Source organism: Monodelphis domestica, chromosome 8 (genome assembly GCF_027887165.1).
Source record: "Monodelphis domestica isolate mMonDom1 chromosome 8, mMonDom1.pri, whole genome shotgun sequence".
In the NCBI taxonomy this organism is placed as follows: Eukaryota; Metazoa; Chordata; class Mammalia; order Didelphimorphia; family Didelphidae; genus Monodelphis; species Monodelphis domestica.
In genome coordinates, this window is record NC_077234.1 from 190,271,693 (window position 1) to 190,295,464 (window position 23,772).

The following is a 23,772-nucleotide window of genomic DNA, read 5'->3' on the forward strand; positions in this document are numbered from 1 at the left end:
GCAGAGATGGATAGAGAAGAACAAAAATGATTCAAATGTGGTCACTATTTCCTGAGATTCCTCTGGGATGGCTACTTTCATCAGATATTAGAGAAAGACAAAATGGCAGCAACCAGAGTAGAAGAAAAGTCTTAGTTGTAAAGCCAAGTAGCTGAGGGCTATCTCCTTTTTCTTCCCCTCAAAGATTTATTTATGCTAATCTTTCAATGATATAGTATTTCTTTATTAAGCTTAATTCCTCAATGTCTACATACCATGTTGCCTCTACTCATTCATCCATTTTTTTTCAGTCATGTCAAATTCTTCAAGAATCCATTCAGTGTTTTCTTGGTATATAATAGAGTGATTTGTCATTTCTTTCTTCAATTAATTTTACAGATGGGGAAAGTGAGGCAAACAGGGTTAGGTGTCTTACTCAGGGTCATGCAGCTAGCATTTGATATCAGATATGAACTTAGGAAAATGAGTCTTTTTGACTTCAGATCTAGCGCTTGCGCTACTGCATCACTTAGCTGCCTCTTGCCTCTACTTACACCATCATACTTATCCTCTTTCTGTGGGAATCTTGGATGTTACCTCTGTGATGCTGGACTCTGACAGGTGAACTTTCACCTTATCTTGCCCAACCTCTTCATCATACCATCTTTCTAGCTCGAGTTTTTTGTGCTGTCTTCCTTTATTAGAATATATGTTCCTTGAGAGCAAGAATTATCTTGTTTGCTTATAATTGTATCATCCACAGCACAGTGCCTAGTGTTTAATAAACCTTCTCTCTGTCTCTGTCTCTTTCTGACAATCTCTCCTTTCCTTTTTAAAGGAAGAAAATTAGACTATGTGAACTTTTGACTTTCCAAATTGCTTATTATTTAGCCATATCCAACTCTTCATGATCCTATTTGGGGTTTTCTTGGCAAAGAAACTGGCTTTGTTTAGTATTTCCTTCTCCATCTCACTTTAGAGATGAAGAAACTGAGGGAAACAGGGATAAGTGACTTAACCAGGATCACACAGCTAGCAAGTAAGTATATGATGCTGGATTTGGACTTAGAAGATGGGTCTTCTTGACTCAGGGCCAGTACTCTTTCCAGTGTACAACTAGCTGCATTAACTTTTTTGAATTCTATCATAGATTACTGAATCCTGGAGTACCTGTAGGTCTTATTTTCTATGACATTTCTTTTCCTTTGCAGCATTTGAATACATTATCATGTTTTTACTCAAGAATGATGTATGTTGCAGCAGTTTCGCTGAGCATGTGTACTGGCTCTGTGAATGGGGTCATTTTATTTAATTTTTGTTGCATAGTTTTCATTTAGCACCATTTACCCTACATGCTAATAAAATACATTTCTATTTGGTTCAAGAATAGGCCAAAAAAAAACCAAACAAGCCTAGACATAACCTGAATTATATTGGTACAATTTAATACTGTACTATTGCATTGAAAACATATACATCTTTTATGTTTAATCTACTTAATATTAATCATAATTTTACATAATATTTTTGACAGACAAAAATATATATTTTAGAACCACTGTATGCATAGGCCTGGCTAATAGCAGACTTACAATAAATTGGTTCCTAATTGCACATTATACCAGAGCAAATCAGCTTAAAGACTGGAAGGGAAAATGACCATTTTTATTTAAAATATTAACTCAATTAAAATAATAAAAATCCAACAGTCATCATAACTAGCTTCCCTTCTTTCAAATTTACATTCAATTCAGAGTCACATTATATGGTCTTATATATACATATACCAGATAATTTGTTGGATCTAGACAATAGAGTGAATAGATTACTTGGGCTAGTCTTTAGCATCTCAGTTAATCAAAAAGGCTTAATGTTATGTAGAACCTCTTGAAATACCTAAAAACATGGAAGCTTATCATTCCCAGTCATTTAAAAACAAATGAAAATAAAATATACAGTCATTATAGGAATACTTTAGCTACAAGTAGCAAGCCTAACTCTTCAATGCTAAATTGCAGAGCAAATGCAGATCTGCTTTGAAATAGGAAGTTTCCTTACTTTGGGGGTTTCCAATACAGTGAAATCACAGGTCCAAAACCTACCCTAGCCTTAGTAAAGATGTAGATATTTACTTAACGTATGAAATATGTGTCTCACAAATTTCTATTCACATCACATAATCATAGATTTAGAGTTTGAAGGGACTCCAGAAGCCTGAATTTTTGTTTTGGTAAAGTGACTATTTTCTTAATAATTTTCATGACAAATTTGTAGTTATAGTGTCAAGGAAGGAGTACTGCCCCCTACCCCAAATGGAATTTGTATTGTAGCAAAAGATTTTGGATGGAAATTTCTATGGCATTTTGGCAGTTTTAGTACACCTGCATAATTACTTTGCTTTTCATTGCCCTCTCTACCAGCAACTACACTTTCCTTTGGAAACTTCCAGCATTTTATGATTTAGGCTCTTCCTTCCCCTTTCTTTGAATCCTTCTCTTGGATCAGTAGAATTTCATGCATGTTGAATTTTACTTGTATCTGAATATCCCCAGTGGCCAGTGGGTAGTGGGTTATACCAACTCGCTTCATGGGGATAGCCATTCAATTGAGTATGAATTCCAGCCTAAGGATCTGGAATTCCATTACTAAAAATGATGAGCATTCTTATTCTGATTACTTTGAAAGTTCAATTTTGTATATAAAGGTTGTTTAGAATAAAATGTACCTATGCTTTATCGAGTGTTTTGAGAAAATTTACAAAGGAAATTCAGAACTGATTCAAGTTTCAGGTGCATTGATGTTTATAGTTTAAATTGAAAGCTAAATGAATTTGGGTTTTGTCTATATAGGGTCAACACTCAATTATTGGAAGAATAAAGAGTTCAGGCTAGAATGATTCAGCTTTTGTATCTGCTAATTGCTCAGCTCCCAACTTTACTTTTAGACAAACAACTCATCTTACTACCAATATGTGGCTGGTGGAGAAAATATCTTAAGATTCCAAAATGAATGTATAACATTATACATATGTATTCATATATACATACATATTTTTAAAACTCCAGAAAAGGAGCAAAAATAACATAATGAACAACCTCATGAAAGTTATGTTAACACCAAATGTTGAAATTGATGGCTTCTTCCTTTTGGCAGCAAGATTTATTTCCACTCTTCTGATTTCCTGCTCTCAGTCGGGCTTTTCTCCACACTGGATTCACTTCTGTTGTGATTATTCACTCAATTTGGAGAATGAGCTTGTGAGTGAGTAAATGCAACAATGTGCCATGCACCATTAGCTCACATCCAAGGATAGGTAGTTTTTAGCCTACTAGTTTTCCTATTATTAAGATGATTGCTGGGGAGATGAACTGCTGGTAGGAAATACTTAGTAGATTATACAATGATTTAATAATTTGCTTCTCAGTTAGCTTAGCATCAATAGTGCTGGTAACAACATTTATGTTCATCTGCTTCTGTATTTCCTTCCAATATTGACTTCAAAACTGAAGTCAGAGACTGTACTTTTTTCATGATGGCAAAATTATATTTATTTCTGGCAAAGTATAAATATGTATTGCTCTCTCTAGCCCCTTTTGTTGAATTTCTACCTCAAGTTATTGCTTCCAAGTTTTATAATAGTTCTCTTCTGCTTCTAGGTTTAATCTGTAAATAGATATGGATGCTGGACAAACTCAGAGAACCAACAGATTTCGTTTGCCTAAAACTATGTACATCAGAAACCCCCTGTCTGAAGATATTCAAGAATTTATATCTGGGTCTTGGGCTCAGAACAAGTTAGTAGCCATTCCTATGAAAACCCCCAACTGCAGAAAATAACTATGTTATATAGATGATAAATTATTAGTCTTCCATCTTGGATTGAAATGATAGGATTTTCTGAAATCTTACTTTCAAGAACAATTCACTGACTACAGTGCCCCTTTCAGAAGGATAACATTATGCTGTTCACAGTCTGTGTAAAATAATGACTGATTTTTCTGATCAGGTCATCTCTTTGCAAGACACTAATTTAGATCCTTAATTCTCCCCAAGCTGCTGTTCTAATTGTAAACAGCTGCTCCCCCTGGGTTCCCCTGTAGATTACATACATTTTGAAAAAATACATTGCAAAGTCTTTGCTGATATCTCCTTTCAATATGTGATCCCATTCTTGGATATTTTAAAGATTATCTAGAAGTATTATTAGAATAATGAACGTGACAGTTGAGCATAATTACTGATTTCATAGGAGGCTGCCTATCCGTCCCTCTCGATGTGGCTTGGATTTGTGTGATGGCGTTTAACTTTGGTTACACAACTTTCTGAAGTCTTATATATTTACTTATGCTTAATCTTTTCCCTTAAATGCTGTATATTATCCTCTGTTGGCTACATGGTTGCAATACCCTCTCTGGGAAAACAGTATTTTGTTTCACTGGAGTCATTGTAAGTTATCTTCAGTACTAGACCCTTCAGGACTTGAGTTGATGTCAAGGAGGGCCTCTTTATTTGTAAAGGTTGAGCTGAGAGTCAAACTCTGCCGAGGCTTCACGGGTGCAAGCTCATCTAATTTAATATTTTCATTTTTTACCAGAATTGTCTTGTCCATATTTTCTTCACTGTGCCTGGCAACTACAGCATCAAGGAAGTCTAATTTGGGAGGCAGAGTTCCACTTTCAAATAGGTATTTGGCAAGATAAGAAATGGAAATATTGGTTAAGAAAGAGATAGACATAGCAAATGTTTTGAATGGGAATCTCTGGTGATAAATGCCATCATCATCACGGTAATAACCAGGATATAAGATCAGTGGTTGCAGGTAAAGATATGGTTCTCCTCCAGTGACTCTGAATATAAGACCAAGCACATAACCCATCATGGCACCATATGTGTTGGTTCCCTTGATAAAGAGCACACACAAGAGTTGAGGGAAGATGATTATATAAACAAGGTCAGAACTGAGATACCAGAGTCCATAAACTGATTTGGCTAGTAGGGCCATTGCAGTAGCTGCTGCTCCAAAAACAAATACAGTGATTCTCATGACCCACAAAATTTCCCGATCAGATGCCTAAAAGAAAAATTTCAAAGCATTAATGTGTTGACTCATTTTGATAAAAAATCCTGTTGTGTTATTCAAATTTTGTGGAGTTTTCTGTGATTACAATAGCTTTAATTGTATTTAAAAACAAACCATAGGACCCATGTCCAATATACTAAGCAATCTCCTAGAAGATTGAATATATAAGAAGAGGCAATATATAATTCATTTGGTTATTAACTAATATTAATCAATTAATTTAATGCTAAGTATCATTCATTAATAATATAGAATAATTTATATATAATTTATAATGGAAAGATGGAAAAATGTAGGTAGGAGTTCATGTCCCTTCTAGAAAAGATGGAAAAAGAAGCAAATGGTCTTATCTGAAGGAATGAAGGAAGGAGCTAAAGAATCCCCCTTATACCTAATACGATGATGGAAGATTTATTTCACTTGGTACACATTTTTTGTATACTTTGTACATTTATTTCACTTTGTATAGTGCATGAACCCTGCCTTCAAAGCTCCCTAAAATTATGACTAAGGATAATTGGTAGAGCAGGAGTTGGAGAGTAAACTTGCATTTGGTATGTTTTAAGGACACATTCTCTGATCTCTTCATGCCCTTCATTAAAAATAATTTCACACTCCACTCTGCTACCAAATGGGGATTGGCTTATATTTTAATTTCAATGGCCATAGAAGAAAAATCTTGTGAAGGAGGTATAGTATAAAGAGTACTAAGCTTGGAATTAGAAGAGTACTCTATTCAAATTCCATCTCCAATGCCTTATGATTTTATGACTATGGCTAAATTAAAGAATCATAGATTTAAATGTAAAAGGGTCCTAACGGGTTACTGAGTGCAAATCTCTAATTTTACAGATGATATAAATAATATATAGAGCTTTGAAGTAATGTGCTCAGCATTATAAAGCTAGCAAGTTTCAGAAGTGGGATATGGAACCATTTTTCTGACTCCAAGCCCAGTGTCATATCTATCGTCTCAGTACCCTTATTTGCAGTATGAGTCAAATATTATCTGAAGAACCTACATTGAAGATCAAGTGAAATGATAGATGTGAAGCATTTTGGAAAATACTATATAAATGTCAGCCGTTATTGACAGGTTTTTGTATCATGTCAGGTCAATTTTGTTAGCAGAAGCTTTAAGTTTCTTGAGAAAAAGCCTGATAGATTTCCAAATTTATTTTGTATGTCTTCCCTTCACATAGTCTACATTCCAACTAAACTGGATAATCATATTAATAAAACCCAGCTATTTTATAGATATGTAATAGCTAGCATTTATATAGGACATCAATGTTTGGGTTTCTAAAATGCTTTACAAATATTAATCTCATTTGATCCTTGAAACAACTTTTAGAAGTAGGTGATCTTATCACTCCCATTTTACAAATGAGGAAACTGAGGAAGAAAGGAGTTAAATGATTTGCCCAGGGTAAAACAGATAATAAATGTTTGAGGGACGTTTCAAACTCAGATCTTTCTGGCGTTAGGTTTAGTGCTCTATCCACCATATCATTTAGCTATTTCTTTGTTGCATGTCCAGTCTCATTTTTTGAGATTTTGCACAGTCTGTGCCTCATCACTGATGTATATACTCCCTCCTTACTTCTGCCTCCTAGAATACTTGGTTCTTTCCAGGTTTAGTCAGGCATCGTCTTCTACATGAGGTCCTTCCTAATACTCTTGCCTACAAATTGTATGCTATAGCTCCTTATTCAAATGATCTGTTCTTAAGAACAGGGATTGTTTTTTTTATTTTCTCTTTGTATCTTCAATGTCTAGCAAAATGCAATAAATATTTATTGATTAATACAAATTTATTGAATCAAGATGAATTACTGAATGTAGCTTCAGACTGAATTCTCTGCTAAAGGGATACGGCTGAGCATCCTTTTAGATCCAAAGTGAAAATTAATCTAAAAGAACATATGTACCCAGATCCTGTTGTATAGGGGAATCAACCGATTTGTCTCTATCAACACCAATACTAACAATTACCCACATTATGGTTTGTATTTACATAACATTTCTATTTCAATAGGAAAGCCCTTAAATAAAAAAGAATTACATGTTTCCCTTTAAGGAAAAGGAGACACCATGATTATTTTAAAATTAGTTCTTACATTTTGTCTGAATGACAGTTGATAGATATTTCGAGCAAACATTGAACTTGCTGAGAGGATGGAAGAATCTGCAGATGACATCACAGCAGCTGATACTGCACCAAGGCCAAAGAAAGAAATATATACTGGACAGAGATATTGCAGGACAATGGGTAAAATCATATCTGCTTCTTGCCTTTCTATGGGTTCTGGAAGACCATATGTAGTCTTATTCCAGTCTGTTGGATTAAAATTTGTAAAAGTCAGAGACTACTCATTCAGACCATGAGCCTGAAAAAAAAACATAGAGAGCATCCCCTTCCCCACAACACTTTCACTTGATAAATTAAGGAAACTAATCTCCAGGAAGACCAAGTGACTTTCCCAAGGTTTCATAGGCACTAATAGAGACAGAGCTAGGATTCAAATAGATGCCGTTAGTTATTGGTCCCACATTTTAGGAAGGATATTGAGAAGCTGGGGGATATGCAGAGGAGGACCACTAGAAGGGTTGATGGGTCTCATCTTTATTTCATATAAAGACTGGTTAAAGGAAGTTTTTTTTTTTTAACCCAAGGAAGAGAAGACTTAGGTGAAGAGGAAAGATTATGACATGAAAGAGGGATTAGACTAATTCTGTTTGGGTAAAGAGGGCAAGAGAAATGGGTGGAGTTTGGGAAGGTGGAAAGATAATTTCAATGTAATACTTCATAACAATGAGAATTGTCCAGAAAAAATAACTGGAGTGCCTTGGGAAGGAATGGGTTTCTCTTCACTGGACATCTTTAAGCAAAGCACAAACGACTTGTCTAATTCATTTTCAAACAATTTTTCCAGGTATGACTTGGACTAAATTGGCCTTCCAACACTAATTTTGATGATTCTCTGACACTATATTTTCCCAATAGCTGGTCAATTGGCAGCTAAGTGTCCTTTAATGCTTTTTGGGTAAATATCGAGAGAATATAATATGTACTACTTGTTAAAAATAGGACTAAAAATTAAGTTCTTCGAAGCCTAGAGTCAGGAGGATTTGGGTTCAAATCTGGTCTCAGATACTTCCTAACTGTGTCACTTAATCTTGAGTACCTAGCCCTTGCCACTTTTTTGTCTTATAATTGATACTAACAGGGACGGTAAAAGTTTTAGGGAAAAAAGAATTAAGTTCTATTAAAGCTACTTTGTGAAAGTTATTTCCTCTGTGCCTTAGATTATTACTTTTTCACCTTCCTATGAGAATGAACTGAGCCTTTGAGCTTGGGGTACTAGATTCTATGAAATTTTAAAAAATTCTTGAGTTAAACTAGTCTCAGGGAACAGATTTAGTTCCCAAGATATCAAGGATGTGGGTGTTTGCTTATAGAATATTCTCTGATAACTATCATGGCATATTGCAAATATAACCCAGATTCTCTGAAAAGTACTTTGGGCTATTTGACTCATGAAAGCTACAAGACCATCATAGCATTTTAATGTTTTCTTATGTCTTTAATTTTTATATCATAGTCACTCTGGAAATGTAATATGCTTCATTCTCCCTCTATTTCTTTTTTTTTTAAACCCTTACCTTCTGTCTTGGAATCAATACTTTGTATTGATTCAACAGCAGAAGAGTGGTAAGGGCTAGGCAATGGGGGTCAAGTGACTTGCCCAGGGTCACACAGCTAGGAAGTGTTTGAGGGCAGATTTGAATCCAGGACCTCCTGTCTCTGGGTCTGACTCTCAATCCACTGAGCTACCCAGTCACCCCCTCCCCCTAATTCTTGATACATATTGAACATTTCTTTGTAATAATTTGTAATAGTTAACACTTGATATGGTGATGCCTGAAAAGAAATAAAGCATTTTAGGAGTTCCCCATTTCTTTACCAAGAAGGAAGTAATAAATAATATACTCACTGGGACCACTATTGGCTTTTCAGTTGTTTTGAGTCAGGCTTTCTTTTAGTGATTATTTCCCCTACATTGTATCATTCTGCATGTTTTCCACTTGCTTCTGAATAATTGCTTTGGTCAGTTCAAAGAAACCTTCCCACTTCACCCTCTGAATTTCTTATATTTGCAATTTCTTTTTAGTTATTCTTTAATTCATCTGCATCTTTTTTGTTTCCAGGCCACAAAAAAGTGCTACTATAAAATTTTGGCATATTTTATACCTTTTTTAGAAAATATATGACTTTGCTTTCTTTGGGGAAAACTAGTATATAGTATTTGTTTCTCAGGTTCAACCAGTGTAAACAATTTAGTCATTTCATTCCTTTTTTTAAAAACCCTTAGCTTCTGTCTTAAAATCATTACTAAGTATTGGTTGCAAGGCAGAATTGGAGTAAGTGACTTGCCCAGGGTTACACAACTAACAAGTGTCTGAGGCCAGATTTGAACCCAGGAACTCCCATCTCTAGGCTTGACTCTATTCATGGCGATACCTAGCTGCCTCTTTAAGTCACTTTTCTTGGATTAATTGAATCCCTTAATTATATTATATCCCTCTTCCCATAGTTTTTGCAGTAGTGCCTTTGGTTTTCCAAGTTTGGAAATTTCAAAGGTTTAAGGTGAAAGCACAAAGTTGTTTTAATTAAAAATTCTATACTAGTAATTTGGAGTATCATTTTATATTCTCATTTGTAGTTTGCAAGTTTTCCTTTGAAAACTATTCATATCCTTTCACCCACCTCTTTGGGAATGATTCAGTATGATAGATTTGTTTCAATGTATGTATGTGTGTGTATATGTGTGCACTTGTGTATATTCTATGCACATGTACGTGTGCATATATCTTAGATAACAAGAGTTTATCCATAATATTTGACTTGAATATTTTCCCAAATAGCATATTTTTCTTCTTGTTTTGTCTTCTTTGATTTACTCTGTGTGAATGTTTTTTTTAAATTTCCTATGATTAAAATGATCTATTTTATCCTTTTGTGTGTGTGCCTGTATCACTTATTTGGTTAAGAATTCTTTCTCTAACTATGGTTGTGTGGGATATTACCTTTCATTCTCAGTTCACATCTATTTGGAGATTATTGTAATAAAATGATGGGCCATATTATAGGAAATATGCTTAAATGTTGGAAACCAATATCTTAATCCAACAAACAACATGAACATTCACATAACATGGGATATTAGAGATCATGGTGTTAGCAGTAACAAAATAAGACTTTACCTGTTGATGCTCCAATTGCACCAATGAGTATTGAAGGGAGGGCCATCACTAGGCATCCGAAAGCTGCCAGGAAAGACAGAACCTGAGCATAGGTTGCTGAAGAGGATGACAGAACTCTTTGAAAATACGCTTGCCATGGGATTCCTCCCATCATCTACAAATAAATCAAACATATCTCTTACTTTTGAGTCTGAAAGCATTGCCAGAAATGACAGCTACAATATGCTTCCTGATAATTCAATTATGGCTCACCTTCCAAAAGCATGACTATTGTACTATATATAATCAGTAAACATGAAAGTCATATCTCATGTAGGGAGAAATGCCAGATATGGAGACCTTATTTTGATTCTTGTTAAAAATGAGATTATAAGAATTCACATACATAAATTCAACTGAATTCTTTGAAAAGCTTTCTAGATCATAAACCATCCAAGATAGTATTGATGAGTTCACTGTTTATTAGATTGGAGTGCACCTCAATCTTAGCAATGGGTCAAGAATGCTCAAATTAAGTGGAAGGTGCTAATTGAAAATGACTAATAAAAAAGAGGCTTTTACCATGGACATCATGCAATATGTATCATCAAGAATTATGTTGATACACATTTTAGATGATGGATAAGAATATTATAAAGAAGAACTTGAAAATCAAACTATCACCACCCAACATTGCCAAAGGGAAAGTGTACCCCAGTTTAGCTGGCAAAATACTATAGCCCAGGACAGGTTTATTCCTGTTGGAGAAGATATGTATAAAAATGAAATAGCATGATGATGGTATGTGTTCCTAGATATGTGGTATTATCAATTTGGGATATCAATTGGGTATTATCAATTGGAAAATTCCTGGTGTGGAAACACTACCAATGCAGAATGGCAATTTTTGTAACTTGTGGTGAATGCCTGGGATACTGAGAGGCTAATTGATAAAACTATGATCACAAAGCCTATACAAGTGGAAGGCAGGACTTGAACCTGGGTCTCCCATCATTCCAAAACTGGCCCTCTACCTGTGATAACAGACTGACTTTTTGAAGACTGTTAAGGATATATTTTAGGGTTGAGACTGAGTATGTTTTCTAGTGGTTGCAGGGATTTAAATTCTAAATCCCAATTAAATACTCAAGTCAGAATGGAATTTTATGGTGGTTTATTTACAATAGAAGGAAGAAATTAAGAATGAGGGAGAGAGAGAGAAAGGGAAAATCTGCTCTGGCCTGGTCTGAGCCAGTGGGAGTTCAGAGGCCTCAGCCAAGGGGCCTTCCCAGATGATTAAATCTAGCTTGACTTCCAGCCATGCAGCCTCCTCCAAGATGAGGGACCCCCTTGGAGGCTGGTGCCTTCAGAAAGGTCAAGGGAAAGGGGAGTCAGTCTTAACACTCACCATGTGACAGTCTAAGTTAGTTCAATTCCTTTTATTCAAATAATAATACTTGTTCTTTTTCTACACACACACACACACACACATCCATAACTGTAGTTTATATACATAGTTGTATATATATATATATATGTGTGTGTGTGTGTATAAAACATATATACAGAATATATACATTCACAAAAATACACATATTTGCCCATGTTTATATATGGATGTTTGAATATTGTTTCCCCATTACACTGTGAATTCCTTGAAAATAGGGACTTTTTTTGCCTTTTCTATTCATCCTGGTGTATAAGCCAGTATATGACACATAGTAGTTCATTTATGAATGCTGTCTGATTAATTAACTGATTGCACCAGCTTCTCCCAATCCTTGTTGTGGCAATTGATTTCCACATTATTCTCCCACCATTTTCAAAGAGTAATATACAACACAACCCATGTTCTTCCTCCATAATCCTCCATAATTCAACTAGTGATATCTTTAGGAATTTAAAAATTCGTGGTGATGATCCCTCTAGCAAATTAATTTCGCAGTTTTTCAATTTCCTTAACTCTGGTTATCTCATTTTTGCCACAATTCAACTACATTTCACTCAAATTATAACATTATTTCATGGATTTGCATTAGCTCCAAGATCCAGAACTCTAAAATTATACTCTCCAAGTCACAGCATTCTTTTCTCCCATTTCTCCCATTTTCTCATAGGTACATAATACAGCCAAATCATCATCTTTTTTGCCCTTTTTTTCTGAGTCATCCTATTTCTCAAAATCCTTCTCCTCAATCTGACTTTGCTTTGCTTTACACCCAGTTTTGACCCTTTGGTTTCTTATTTCTTACTACCTGCTCTAAAAACTCTAGATTCCCTGACTTCATGTAGTCCTTCATCTATGTATTCTTATTTCTTATTAACTCTGCCATTTTATTTCTTCTTTCCTGTTCAAAGGCTGCTAAATATCACTGAAAAATGCAAAACTTTGCTGAATGTCGACAATGAATTAATGGTATCTAACTTTAGCTGAAATCTTGCTGATGCTTGAAACTTAAATTATTAATATTAATAATTATTAAATATTAAATTCTGCCCTTATTGATAACTCATTTCATTTCCCATTGAGGGTCTATTCCAACTATTTTATTCTTCACTCTTTAACTAAATCCATCAATAAGATTCAAATTTACATCAACTAGTCTTACCTTACATTTTATTGAGAATTAAATCACTGCATTTTAGCATTATAAGGGAACTTAGCTACTTATCCGATACATAAAAGAAATCATTATTCTAAAATATCTGACAAATGATTAGCTGGTCCTTGCTTGAAGATCTTCAACTCATCACCTTTTAAATTGCATTTCTGAATTGCTTCATTTGTTAGGAAATCTTTCTTCCTGACATTCAACTTAAAATTTGCTTTTTTGAAACTTCCATCCACTGGTCCTAGCTTGGGGTCAATCAGAGTAAATTTACTACACATGTTTGAAGATAGTTATTATGTTTCTCCTCCATGTCTTCTTTTATCCAGTCTACAAAATGGCCCAATTCCATCAAGAAGACATCTCATTTGAGTTTCCTTAGTCTCCATTTTATATTATTCAGATTTCTAAGCAATTTCACCTCAAAATCCTTTCCTTTGGTTAAAGAAGAGACTTTCCTCTTCACTCTAAATACCCTCTCTAACATATTTCCGCCTATACGCTACCTACTATCTATCTACTGTGACATCTAACTGCCCTCTCTATTGACTTTTAAGTAAGGTTTCAATTTCTTTGTTTGGTATTTAAATTCTTTCTACTCTTGTCTCATATTATGCCCAGTCTAAGATCAACCTAAATTATAAAGCTTTTTGCCCCTCTAAGGTACAGTTTACCCTCATATTTCCTTACCTTTAATTAGGATGTTTCCCATTCCTGAAATGCTTCCTTCTCTGATATTTAAGATCATTTTTACAAACTTTGATGTTGTTCAAGTGTTATCTTTGTTTCTTTCCATTAAGGCATTTTGCATAATCCTAATATATGCACATGAGAAATCTTGTTAAAGGATCGTTTCTAAAACTCTAATTTGCTTTATGGAGTAAAATGTTTTTTTGGAAGCAAAGAAATAACAGAGTAATAATTTATCCTCCTAATCCTTCAAAAGGTTAAATAATTCCATTTCAGATATCTCTTATATAATGTCCTTTTAGAACTTTGAATAGAATGGCAATTTAAACTTCATGAAAAAGGTTGTGGTAGTGACAAGAACTCAAAAGCCATTTTAAGTCAGTATGACCATTGAATCTGATGATAGTAAAAATATAAAATATAGAGTTCTTTATACAAGGGATACTTTTAAGATGACCTGGTAAACCAGGGGCATAGATAAGAGCTTTTGTTTTGTTTTTCTAAAATAAAGATTATCTAACAAACAAGGAAAACATTTAATGAAGTCACATATTTTTCTATTCCTTCAAAAATATGTCCCATTGCTCTTGATATGAACAGAAGCTGGAGAAGGCAGATTGGTTTTCCTTTTCCTTAGTTCTTCTCTCTACTTCTACAAAGTACCTGGTTTCCTCACACTCTCCTCTGGTCACCCAGAATATCATTGTGGGAACCATTCCCTCAAGAATGTTTAACAATATCTCCTTCTACCAGTCCATATAGTCTTTTCAAATATCACTAATTTTGAGAGTCATCCTTTGAAGGTACTACTAATTGATTCACTTCCTATTCTGGTAAATTAATTTTAAATAGGTTCTTAAATTCTTAACCTAACATTTACACATTGATATTGTCTTCTTGTGTTTTTAACCAAAGAGATTTTGTGAGATTTTCTGGTATTATAATAAACTGGTAGGGAAAATAATTTTGTTCAGTGTGCCTTATGGTGGCTCGAATTATAACTCGTTGACAGTTGTCTATTTCACCTATGCATAAGAACAGCCTAGTGTCAGAGCCAAAGTTGTTACCCTTGTCTGTGACCTTGTTTTCTTTCTATCTTTAGCATCAATCAACTCCCTCAACAAGCCAAGATTTTCTTTGCATTATTGTCACCATGCTGCCACATACATTTGATGCTTCATTTAAAATGAAGGGACTCCCAGGGCTTACTTGGCTTATCTGACAAAATGTGACAGAATGTGGGCTTTCCTGGACCACCTGATACCTGGTTTGGCTTTAAGGCAGCCATTGCTTGTGTAAAAATATGAAGATTTCTTCCACAACAAAGGAGATGTTTTATTCATAAGATATCACTTACCAGTAAAAGAAAATTATCAATCCAAGTAAAGGTTTCATTTGATTTTATAGTTCCTAGCCAAGGATCCTGGAAAAGCTTATGTACAGCAGTGAAACCAATGTCTGCAACAGCATCATGTGACATTGCAAAAGGCAAACTGATCCACTGTAATAAAAAATTAACATTTTGAAGTTACAATCAGATTGTAACAGTTTGAGGCATAGCCAAGATATTGGAGTAAAAGCAGAAAATCAACTAAATTTCCAAACATTTCCCTTCAAACAACTTGAAAATAACATATTCAATTGAATTTTGGAGTAGCAAAGCCAATAAAAGTTTGGGGTAAGAAATTTTTCCAACCTAAGAAAACTTAAGTGGTCAGAAGGAGACGTCTATTACAGTTGCAATGGTGTGGGGCAAGGCAACAGTACTAGTGGAAGGCCTTGGAGATGGTTGAGATAGTGGCAGCAATAATTTCATGAATTATTATTCAAGTTTACAAGGGTCCCTGAGCTAGCAATGAATATAGGACCTTTTGATTTCTCATATACATTCTGGGTCACAGTTCCAGGGCAGAGAGGAGCACTGAGCAGGGGCTCTTCCTTGGTAAAGATGAGAGCATAAGACAGTGATTACATCTATCATCAGATCATACCATCTTGGAAGCACCAAAAACTTACAGACCTCAGAACTAGATCAGAAAAAAAGTAGTATTAAAAAACCCTAAAGCTTGGGGCAGTGCCCCCTCTCAAGCTCTCCCCCACCCTATACTACTGTAAATGAGCAAATAATAACAACAAGAACGACAAAATAACCTGATCTGCAAAGGTCCTGGTGAGAGAGAAGATAAAGATAGTAACTTAGAAGTAGAAAACAATATGAACACAGCTACAAGAAAAGTCTCAAAGAAAAGAAGCAAATTGGACAACCCCCCAATTCCTGTAAGAACTAAAGAAAAAGATGAATAGTAGAGAAAAAATGGGGGAAAATGAGCATTATGCAAGAAAATTACAAAAAGAGATGTCTATTCATAATAGTTTGATAAAAGAGGCTAAAAAATAACACCTTATAATTATCCAAATAAAAAAGACAAAATTCACTGAAGAAAATAATATTTTAAAATTTATATTGGGCAGGTGGAAGCTCATAATTTTATGAGCCATAAAAAAGCCATAAAACAAAGTAAAAAGAATGGAAAAATAGAAGAAAATATGAAATAATTCCTTGGAAAAACAACTGACCTAGAAATTAGATCAAGGAGAGGAATTTAGTAATTATAGGACTCCTTCAAAGCTAAGATAAAAAAGGATGTGGACATTATATTTCAAGAAATTATAAAGGAAAACATCCAAAATATCCAAGAAACAGAAGATAAAATAGAAATTGAAAGAATTCACCAGCCATCTCCTGAGATACAAAAAATGAAAATCTCTAGTAATAGTATAGTCATATTTCAGAATTCACTAGTCAAAGAGAAAATATTGCAAGCTGCTAGAAAGAAACCATTCTGATACCATGGACCTACAGTCACAATCATGAAAAATTTAGCAGCTTCCATGTTAAAATGAGCAAGTAGCTTTGCAATATAGTATTCTGGAAAGCAAAGGAGTTAGAGTTACAATAAAGAATAATCCACCAAGAAAAATTGAGTATAACCCTTCAGGGGGAAAATGGATATTTAAGAAAGAGAGGACTTTCAAACATTCCTGATGAAAAGATCAGAGATGAGGAGAAAATTTGATATTCAGGCAGAAGACTAAAAGGAAGCATCAAAAGATAAATATGAAAAAGAAATCATAAGGGATTTAATAAAGTTTAATTAAAAATGTTTGCATTCCTATATGGTAAAATGATACATGTAACTCATAATAAGTTTATCTTTATTAGGGCAGAAGACTATATAGAGGGTACTTGTGCTAGTTGGTTATGTTAGAATGACCTCCCAAAAAGGAAGGTTTGAGAAAGAATAATACAGTAGGAGAAAGGGCAAGGGAAAGGAAGAAATAGGAAAATTATCTTAAAAGAGGAACACAAGGAAGAGTTTTTCAGTGTAAGGGAATGTTTAAACCTCTCTTTTATTGGAACTTTTTCCAAATACACATACACACAAATTTGGTTGGCTACAGAAATATATCTCACCCAATGCAGAAAGTATAAGGGGAAGGAATTAAGAGGACTAAGGATAAAAGAAAGGATGGATTAAGGGAGGCAGTGGTTAGAAAAAAAAACAGGTTTTTGAGAAGGGCTAGGGTAAAAAGAGAGAGAAGGATAAACAGATTGTAACAATTCAAAATTCAATACTCAAGAGAAATAATAAAAATTTCTTAAGGAAGTTCCACTCCAGTTATTAGTAAAACCTAGACATCTCTAAATGAGAAGATTTTGTTTTTAATTTTGTTTTTCCAATTGTAATTTATCCCTTACTTATCCCCTATCCCCTACCACATGGATTAGGTGGAGAAGTTGGCATATTCCTTGTGTCTCACTGTTGCTTCCTAATCATTGTTCTGCTACCATCATTAACAACTTTTATTCTTTTGTAATCTATCAAGATATGGCAAGTTTGATGTGGATGATGGGAAAAAGGCCCAACTCTTATTATGTTCCTTTCTTATCTGAAAAGATGCTGACAGAAAATTGAGCTGAGAGATTACAAAAAGGACTGTTTAGCTTGTAAGCATAAGTTAAGAGAATTCAGGATCACATGAGCATAGTTTGATTGCTAGAAGGGATTTCAAAGGCTATCTGGTTCAAAACTTTTTTTTAGTTAAGGAAACTAAGGCTCATGAAAGCAATTAGTTATTGGGATCAAGCCATTTTCTATGAGTTGATTGAAAAGGACTCTTTTTTTAAGTATTAACTTTGGAACCTACTTAGTAACCTACTTTAATCAGTCCTTGAAAAAATGCCTCACTAGCTAATGTGATAATGAAACTAAGGTTAAGTGTTAATGAAAAATTGTGGGGAATGGAAAAGTTATTATAGAACTGGAGAATGGAAAATGTCTTGATTCTCCCCAAAAGAAAAAGTAAGAAGAGCCTTCAAACTATAGGCAGGGAATTGTTCCTAGTAAAATTTCAGAATATAATTATTAATGAGATGCCTGATAAAAATTGAGAGAGTGAAAATTGTATTCACTAAGAGCCAGAATGAATTCACCAAAAACAGGATTTTCCAGACTAACTTAATTTTTCTTTTTTCTTTTCTTTCTTTTCTTTTCTTTTGTTTTCTCTCATTCTTTCCTTCACTTCTTTCTCTTTTTTCTTTTTGACATGGGTTCTATATAAATAGGTTAGAAGAATACTGTAAGGAGAGGATTTCCTGAATTTCAGCAAAACATTTGACAGTCTTGTATATTATTCTTATATTCAAGATGTAGACATTTGATCAATATAGATATAGATGGATTTGGAATTGGTTGAATCATGATACCTAAAGAGAAATTATTAATGGAATAATATTAACCTTAAAAGAAGTTTCTAATGGATACATTTTTGTCTTTATGATGCTAAACATTTTTATCTATGATTTGGATGAAGGAATGAACAGAATACTTATCAAATTAGCAAAAGACATAAACCTGGATGTTATGGCTAGCATACTGATACCAATTAAGATCCCCAAAGCCTCAAAATACTAGTATAAAGGCCCCAAAGTTTTCCTTTTCCTTTCTTTATCAATTATTGGTGCCAAATAAAACAAACGTTTTCATATACATTGTCGAACAGGAGAGGATTATACATCAAATTATGAAACATTTTTATATAGAACTTACTTTTCTCTGAAAGTAGGTAAGAAATTCAATATGTAACTTTCAATGTTTCTCTACTCTGACTCCTTTTCATCTTCTTAACTTTTCTTTTTTGCTATTGCTATACTCTCTCTTCCTCCTGCCTCCCACTCCAGATTGAAAAAAAAGAAATACAAAACTCTTATAAAAATATACATCAAAACAAAAAACAATTTTCAACATTGTCCATAACCAAAAACTTGTGTCTTATTCTTCGTCTCCAGGGCATTCATTACCTTTTGGGGTGTAAGTGGGCCACATATGTTTATCACTGGCAATGTTTATCTCTGGAACTCTGAAATCATGCTTAATTTTTATTTCAATGAGAATTTTAAAGTCTTTCCAACTTGCTTTCCTTTACATCATTGTTTTTATTGTGCAAATGGTTCTCTTGGTTCTGATTCCTTTACTCTGCATCATTTCATATATCTTCTACAGGTTAGTGGTTTTGCTAGGCCAAAGTATGTACACTTTACTTTTTGGACATAGTTCAAAATTACCTCCCATAGTTTGAACCTATTCACAAGTCCATTAACAGTGCATTAACGTTTAAAGGTTCCAATATAAAGAAGGAAAAAAATAAAAAAAATGTCCAACTTGATACTTGGCAAACTATTTTAGTACCATATGAGGAAGCCAAAGCTAGATAAGAGTTGTTGGGGAAATAAAAATATTAGGGTTCATTGGATTAAAGATCAATGAGTCAAAATGTGGCATGAAGCAAAAATATTATTAGACAATATAACTAGATACATGGTTTCTTGGTGTATGGCCGTAATAGTTTCCCTATATACTACTCTGGTTAGATACCATTTGCAATATTGTTGAGTATCACATTTTGGGAAGGACATTGATAAACTGAAGCTTGTCCAGGAGAGAACAGTATGAATAACTTGATGAGCATAGGGGTCACAACAAGAGAACTGCTAGAAATAATTATAAATACATAAATACATAACATGGAAAAAAGTAATGGGTATTCATGCTGGTTGTCTTCCAGTGTTTTAAATGCTGTTATGTAGGAGATACATTAGCCTTCTGGATTGTATCAGAATGAAAAACTAGGAGCAATGAGCAAAAAGTTGCAAAGAGTCATATTATTTAGTTAAACAAAAGAAAATATTTCCAAAAATTAGAACTGCCGAAATTTTGGATGAGTTGTTTTAGGAGGTTAGAGATTTATTTTAAGACTATCCTGATCCTTGAAAAATGTCTTATTAGGTCCTACTATTTCAACTACTTACTGTCGCTTTCTTGCCTTTTTTAAGTCAAATTCCTTGAAACATGAATTATCTCCACTTATCTCCACTTTTTTCATTTTTCTTCTTAACACTCTACCATCAGATTTCTGACCACATCACAACTAAAACCAATGACCCCTTAATTTCCACGTTTTATGTCTTCTTGATCCTCACATTTTTTGATGTTTCTTCAGTATTTGGTACTGATGACTACCATTACTTTTTGGATACTCTCTTCTTAAGGATTTTGTGACACTGTCTTCTAGGTTTCCTTTTTCAGTATTATGACTCTTTAACAGCCTTTGCTGTGCTGAAGCCATACCTCTCTCTGTCTGAAGATCCTGAGTTTAACTAAAGGTGCAGCTCAGGAACCACAATCTACCTGAAGCCTTTATTGATCCCTCAAGAAACTAGTGACTTCCCTTTCAAAACTGCTTTGTTTTCATTTTGTGTTATCTATATTTGTCTCCACTCTTAGAATACAAACTCCTTGAGGGAAGGAGCTATTTCACTTTTGTGTCTATGTCCCTAGTTCCTTGAAATGAACTTAATAAATGATTACTAAATGACTGATTTCTCCATCACTTGAGGTCTTCTACTATAAGCTGGATTAATTTAATTTATTAACAATGTTTTACAGGAGATTCCTTTTCAGGCATAGGTTTTATTAAATAACCACCCAAGTTCTTTACAACTGCAAATTTTTTATGTTACTATTATATAATTGAACCTTTCTCCATCTTTGTCATACCCATCTAGTGATTCTTCTTCTCTCTTTAATGCCCTCATCACTTGGTTGAGTCTTCCCTCTCCAGCAATAAACTTCCATATTCATCTCAAAGACTTTGCTAATAATATGCCTTTCAATTTCTTTATTTCCAACAATTTCAATCTATTCCAGATCAGTCACTCATAAACATGGTCAAACTGTAGGCCTTTAATAATAATTATGTCTCCAAGTTCTTCAACTAAAATTACTGTTTCTGTTCATAATCTTGCATTCTTCCATCTTTTCATTTCCCTATTCCTCTTGAATGGATATATTTATGTCATTGTAATATGACTATAACTTGAGGAGAAGGAAACATAAAATGGATTATCAAAAAATCTCTGGAATAGAAAACTACTCGATTGGGGAAGATGATGGTGTTGCTATATTTGTATAGTATAACATATATATATACATATATATTATATAGTGACTTCAGTTAGGTGGTCAATTGTTTTCAGATTAGCTAATTAGCATTTTCCATCATATTTTACTTTCATATATACAATTTGATTGCAATATTCTGTCACTTGAATAACGTTTTCTTGGATTTTAATTCCACACACATATGTCAGCTTTCTTTGTCCTGCCATTTTTATGGTCATCATTTAATTACAAAGCTATATATTCTTGACTCTATTATTATTACATACATTGCCAGTCATCCAGCTTCTCTCTCTTATAGCACAAATGTTGATATATTGCCAAGCTAGGTCATTTTAGCCATCTTCTAGGAAGGCAAACTCATATATAATATTGTATTTTTTTCTTTTCTGTTTTGACATTTCATACTGATAGAAGAAGAAAGTCTTAATTTTTCCAGAAAGTCTATTAACATATGAATTAAAAATTAAAGGAAATATAAAGAAAAGTGAGAGAACTTGAACAATTTTAAGAATCTTAAGTCTAATTTAAAACCCTGTTGAACAAAAAGATCTCAAAAATATAAAGAAACTCTATAGTTATGGAAGAGAGGACATCATAAACCTTAGAGTTACTATATGTAACATGATAACAATGAAGGAATAAATCCATACCTATTTCAACATTCCTCCCTCAAGAGTATTTCTATACTTGTTAGATTCAGATTGACTTTAATTTTCGTTCCTTTCTTTTCCACCTTCTAAATGCTTGATATGAACACTAGAACACTATGAAAAGTTTAAAAAATGATGAAGAAAAGGAAAAAAGGTATGGAACAGTAGAAAGCAGACTAGGGTTCAAATTCTCCTTTTGCTACTATGTGATTTTGGGCAACTCATTTCATCTCCTTGGGCCTCACTTTCCTCATCTGTAAAAGGAAAGAGTTGTCTTCTGAGATCCCTTCCAGATCAAGCTCTATGCTCTTATGAGAAGAAAGGATCCTCAATAAAATTCATAGAGGACTCTACTTGGAAAGACATGGATGACAATTACACAAGACTAGGTGAGGATTTATGTATTGTGAATTCTACTCCTGGAAGGATAATCCACATTTTTGAGAACACATATTCAAAGTATTGTGTAGCTCAGTAATTAAGAGAACTGGACCTGGAGTCAAGGAAACCTGAGTTCAGATCTAGCCCCAGATACTTCCTAGTTGAACAACCTTGGGCAAGTCACTTAACCTGTGATTGCCTGACAAGAAAGGATCCAATAGAGAAGCAAATGGCAAACCACTTCAGTATCTTTGTCAAGAAAATTCCATGGATAGATATGGTTCATGGAGTCATGAAGTATTGGACAAAATGAATGACTGACCAACAATAAGGAAAAATTGCTAATGAATTTAGGATCTGATATCCTTCTATGATTTGGATTCTACTTATTTATATTTACTCCTGGTGCCTTCATGGAACCTGCATGTGAACTGTTATTAAAATCCTAATCACAACATTTAATTTTAATGCTCAAGAGTAATTTTAAGGAAACAAAGATAAGGTTTCTATGATAGAAAAACATTTCTGTTTATAGACCTGTTCCACTTGTATTACCAATAATAAGAAATTGACATGTAAAAGTATTGACTAATGAATCTTCTTCATACTCCTGAGGGAGATTGGCCTTATCTTTTACAATCAGGGATAATGAGTAAATGGATGCATATAATCCTGTGTTCGTATGGTATATATTTTTTCTCCTAGGCAAATAACATATAATATATGAATGATGCAATTGTTCTCACAATGATCCTAAGATTTCACCTGAAATACTGAATGGTGGATTTAGGTGACTTGGTTAAGAAAACTGAGCAAATTAGAAAGAAATTGTTTCCCTCATATTCTGATTATAGTAACAATCTCTCAAGATCAAAGGAAGTTTCACACCTAAGCCTGTGTCAGAGTCCAGGTAAGAGAAAAAACAATTTCTGCATCTTGATGTGACACCATTGAAAGACATTAGAATTCTGAAAATCCTCGTAAATCCTTAAGCACCAAATTAAATTCACACCACTGTTTAAGTTTTTTGTTTCATAAAATACCTAGAAATTATTTTCCTATTTCATGGTTTAAAAATAGGCAGGAATATTAACATTTCTCTAAATAACCATGTGCCAACATGATGGAAAATCCTTATCTACTGAGTTTTTGTTGCCTTGTTATACATTATCCCTATTTTAAAATTAGAAAAATAATTGGTCAAACTCACCAGTCCCAAGAAGATACAGAAGAGTTGGACGACATCAGTGTAGGCAACTGAGTAGAGTCCACCGACCAGGGTATACAAAATTGCGATCAAGGCAGAAACGATAACTGAAAGGTTTATATTGATATCAATAATCACACTGATGGTAGCACCTAAAAGGAAATAAAATGCTGTGATTGAAGTCTTATGAGTTCTACTTTCTTTTCAAGATCAGAAGTAGTCAAAACTGATAAGTTTAAGGGACAATTAGATTTTATTTCCTATGTAGAATGTTATATGTTATATTTTCAAAGGACCTAGAAGGAGAAGGAAACATAAATTATCTAGTCATTTAAGCCAATATCATATTACAGTGAGGAAATTTATGATAAAAAAGTGAAGTAAAGTCCAAAGTCACAGAAGAGTA

At 33.9% G+C, this 23,772-nt stretch overlaps 1 protein-coding gene across 1 annotated transcript in view; it reads right to left on the reverse strand.

Moving 5' to 3' along the window:
- Positions 1 to 1,392: 1,392 nt before the first annotated feature.
- Positions 1,393 to 23,772, reverse strand: part of SLC5A7 (solute carrier family 5 member 7) — a 39,918-nt gene continuing 17,538 nt past the window's right edge. The window contains exons 5-9 of the mRNA XM_001364329.4: positions 23,370 to 23,518; positions 14,963 to 15,106; positions 10,328 to 10,481; positions 7,180 to 7,397; positions 1,393 to 5,050 (exon numbers count right to left, since the gene is read on the reverse strand). Of these exons, the coding sequence (XP_001364366.1) occupies positions 4,421 to 5,050; positions 7,180 to 7,397; positions 10,328 to 10,481; positions 14,963 to 15,106; positions 23,370 to 23,518 (1,295 nt within the window). The 3' untranslated portion in view covers positions 1,393 to 4,420. The remainder of the gene's footprint in view (positions 5,051 to 7,179; positions 7,398 to 10,327; positions 10,482 to 14,962; positions 15,107 to 23,369; positions 23,519 to 23,772) is intronic.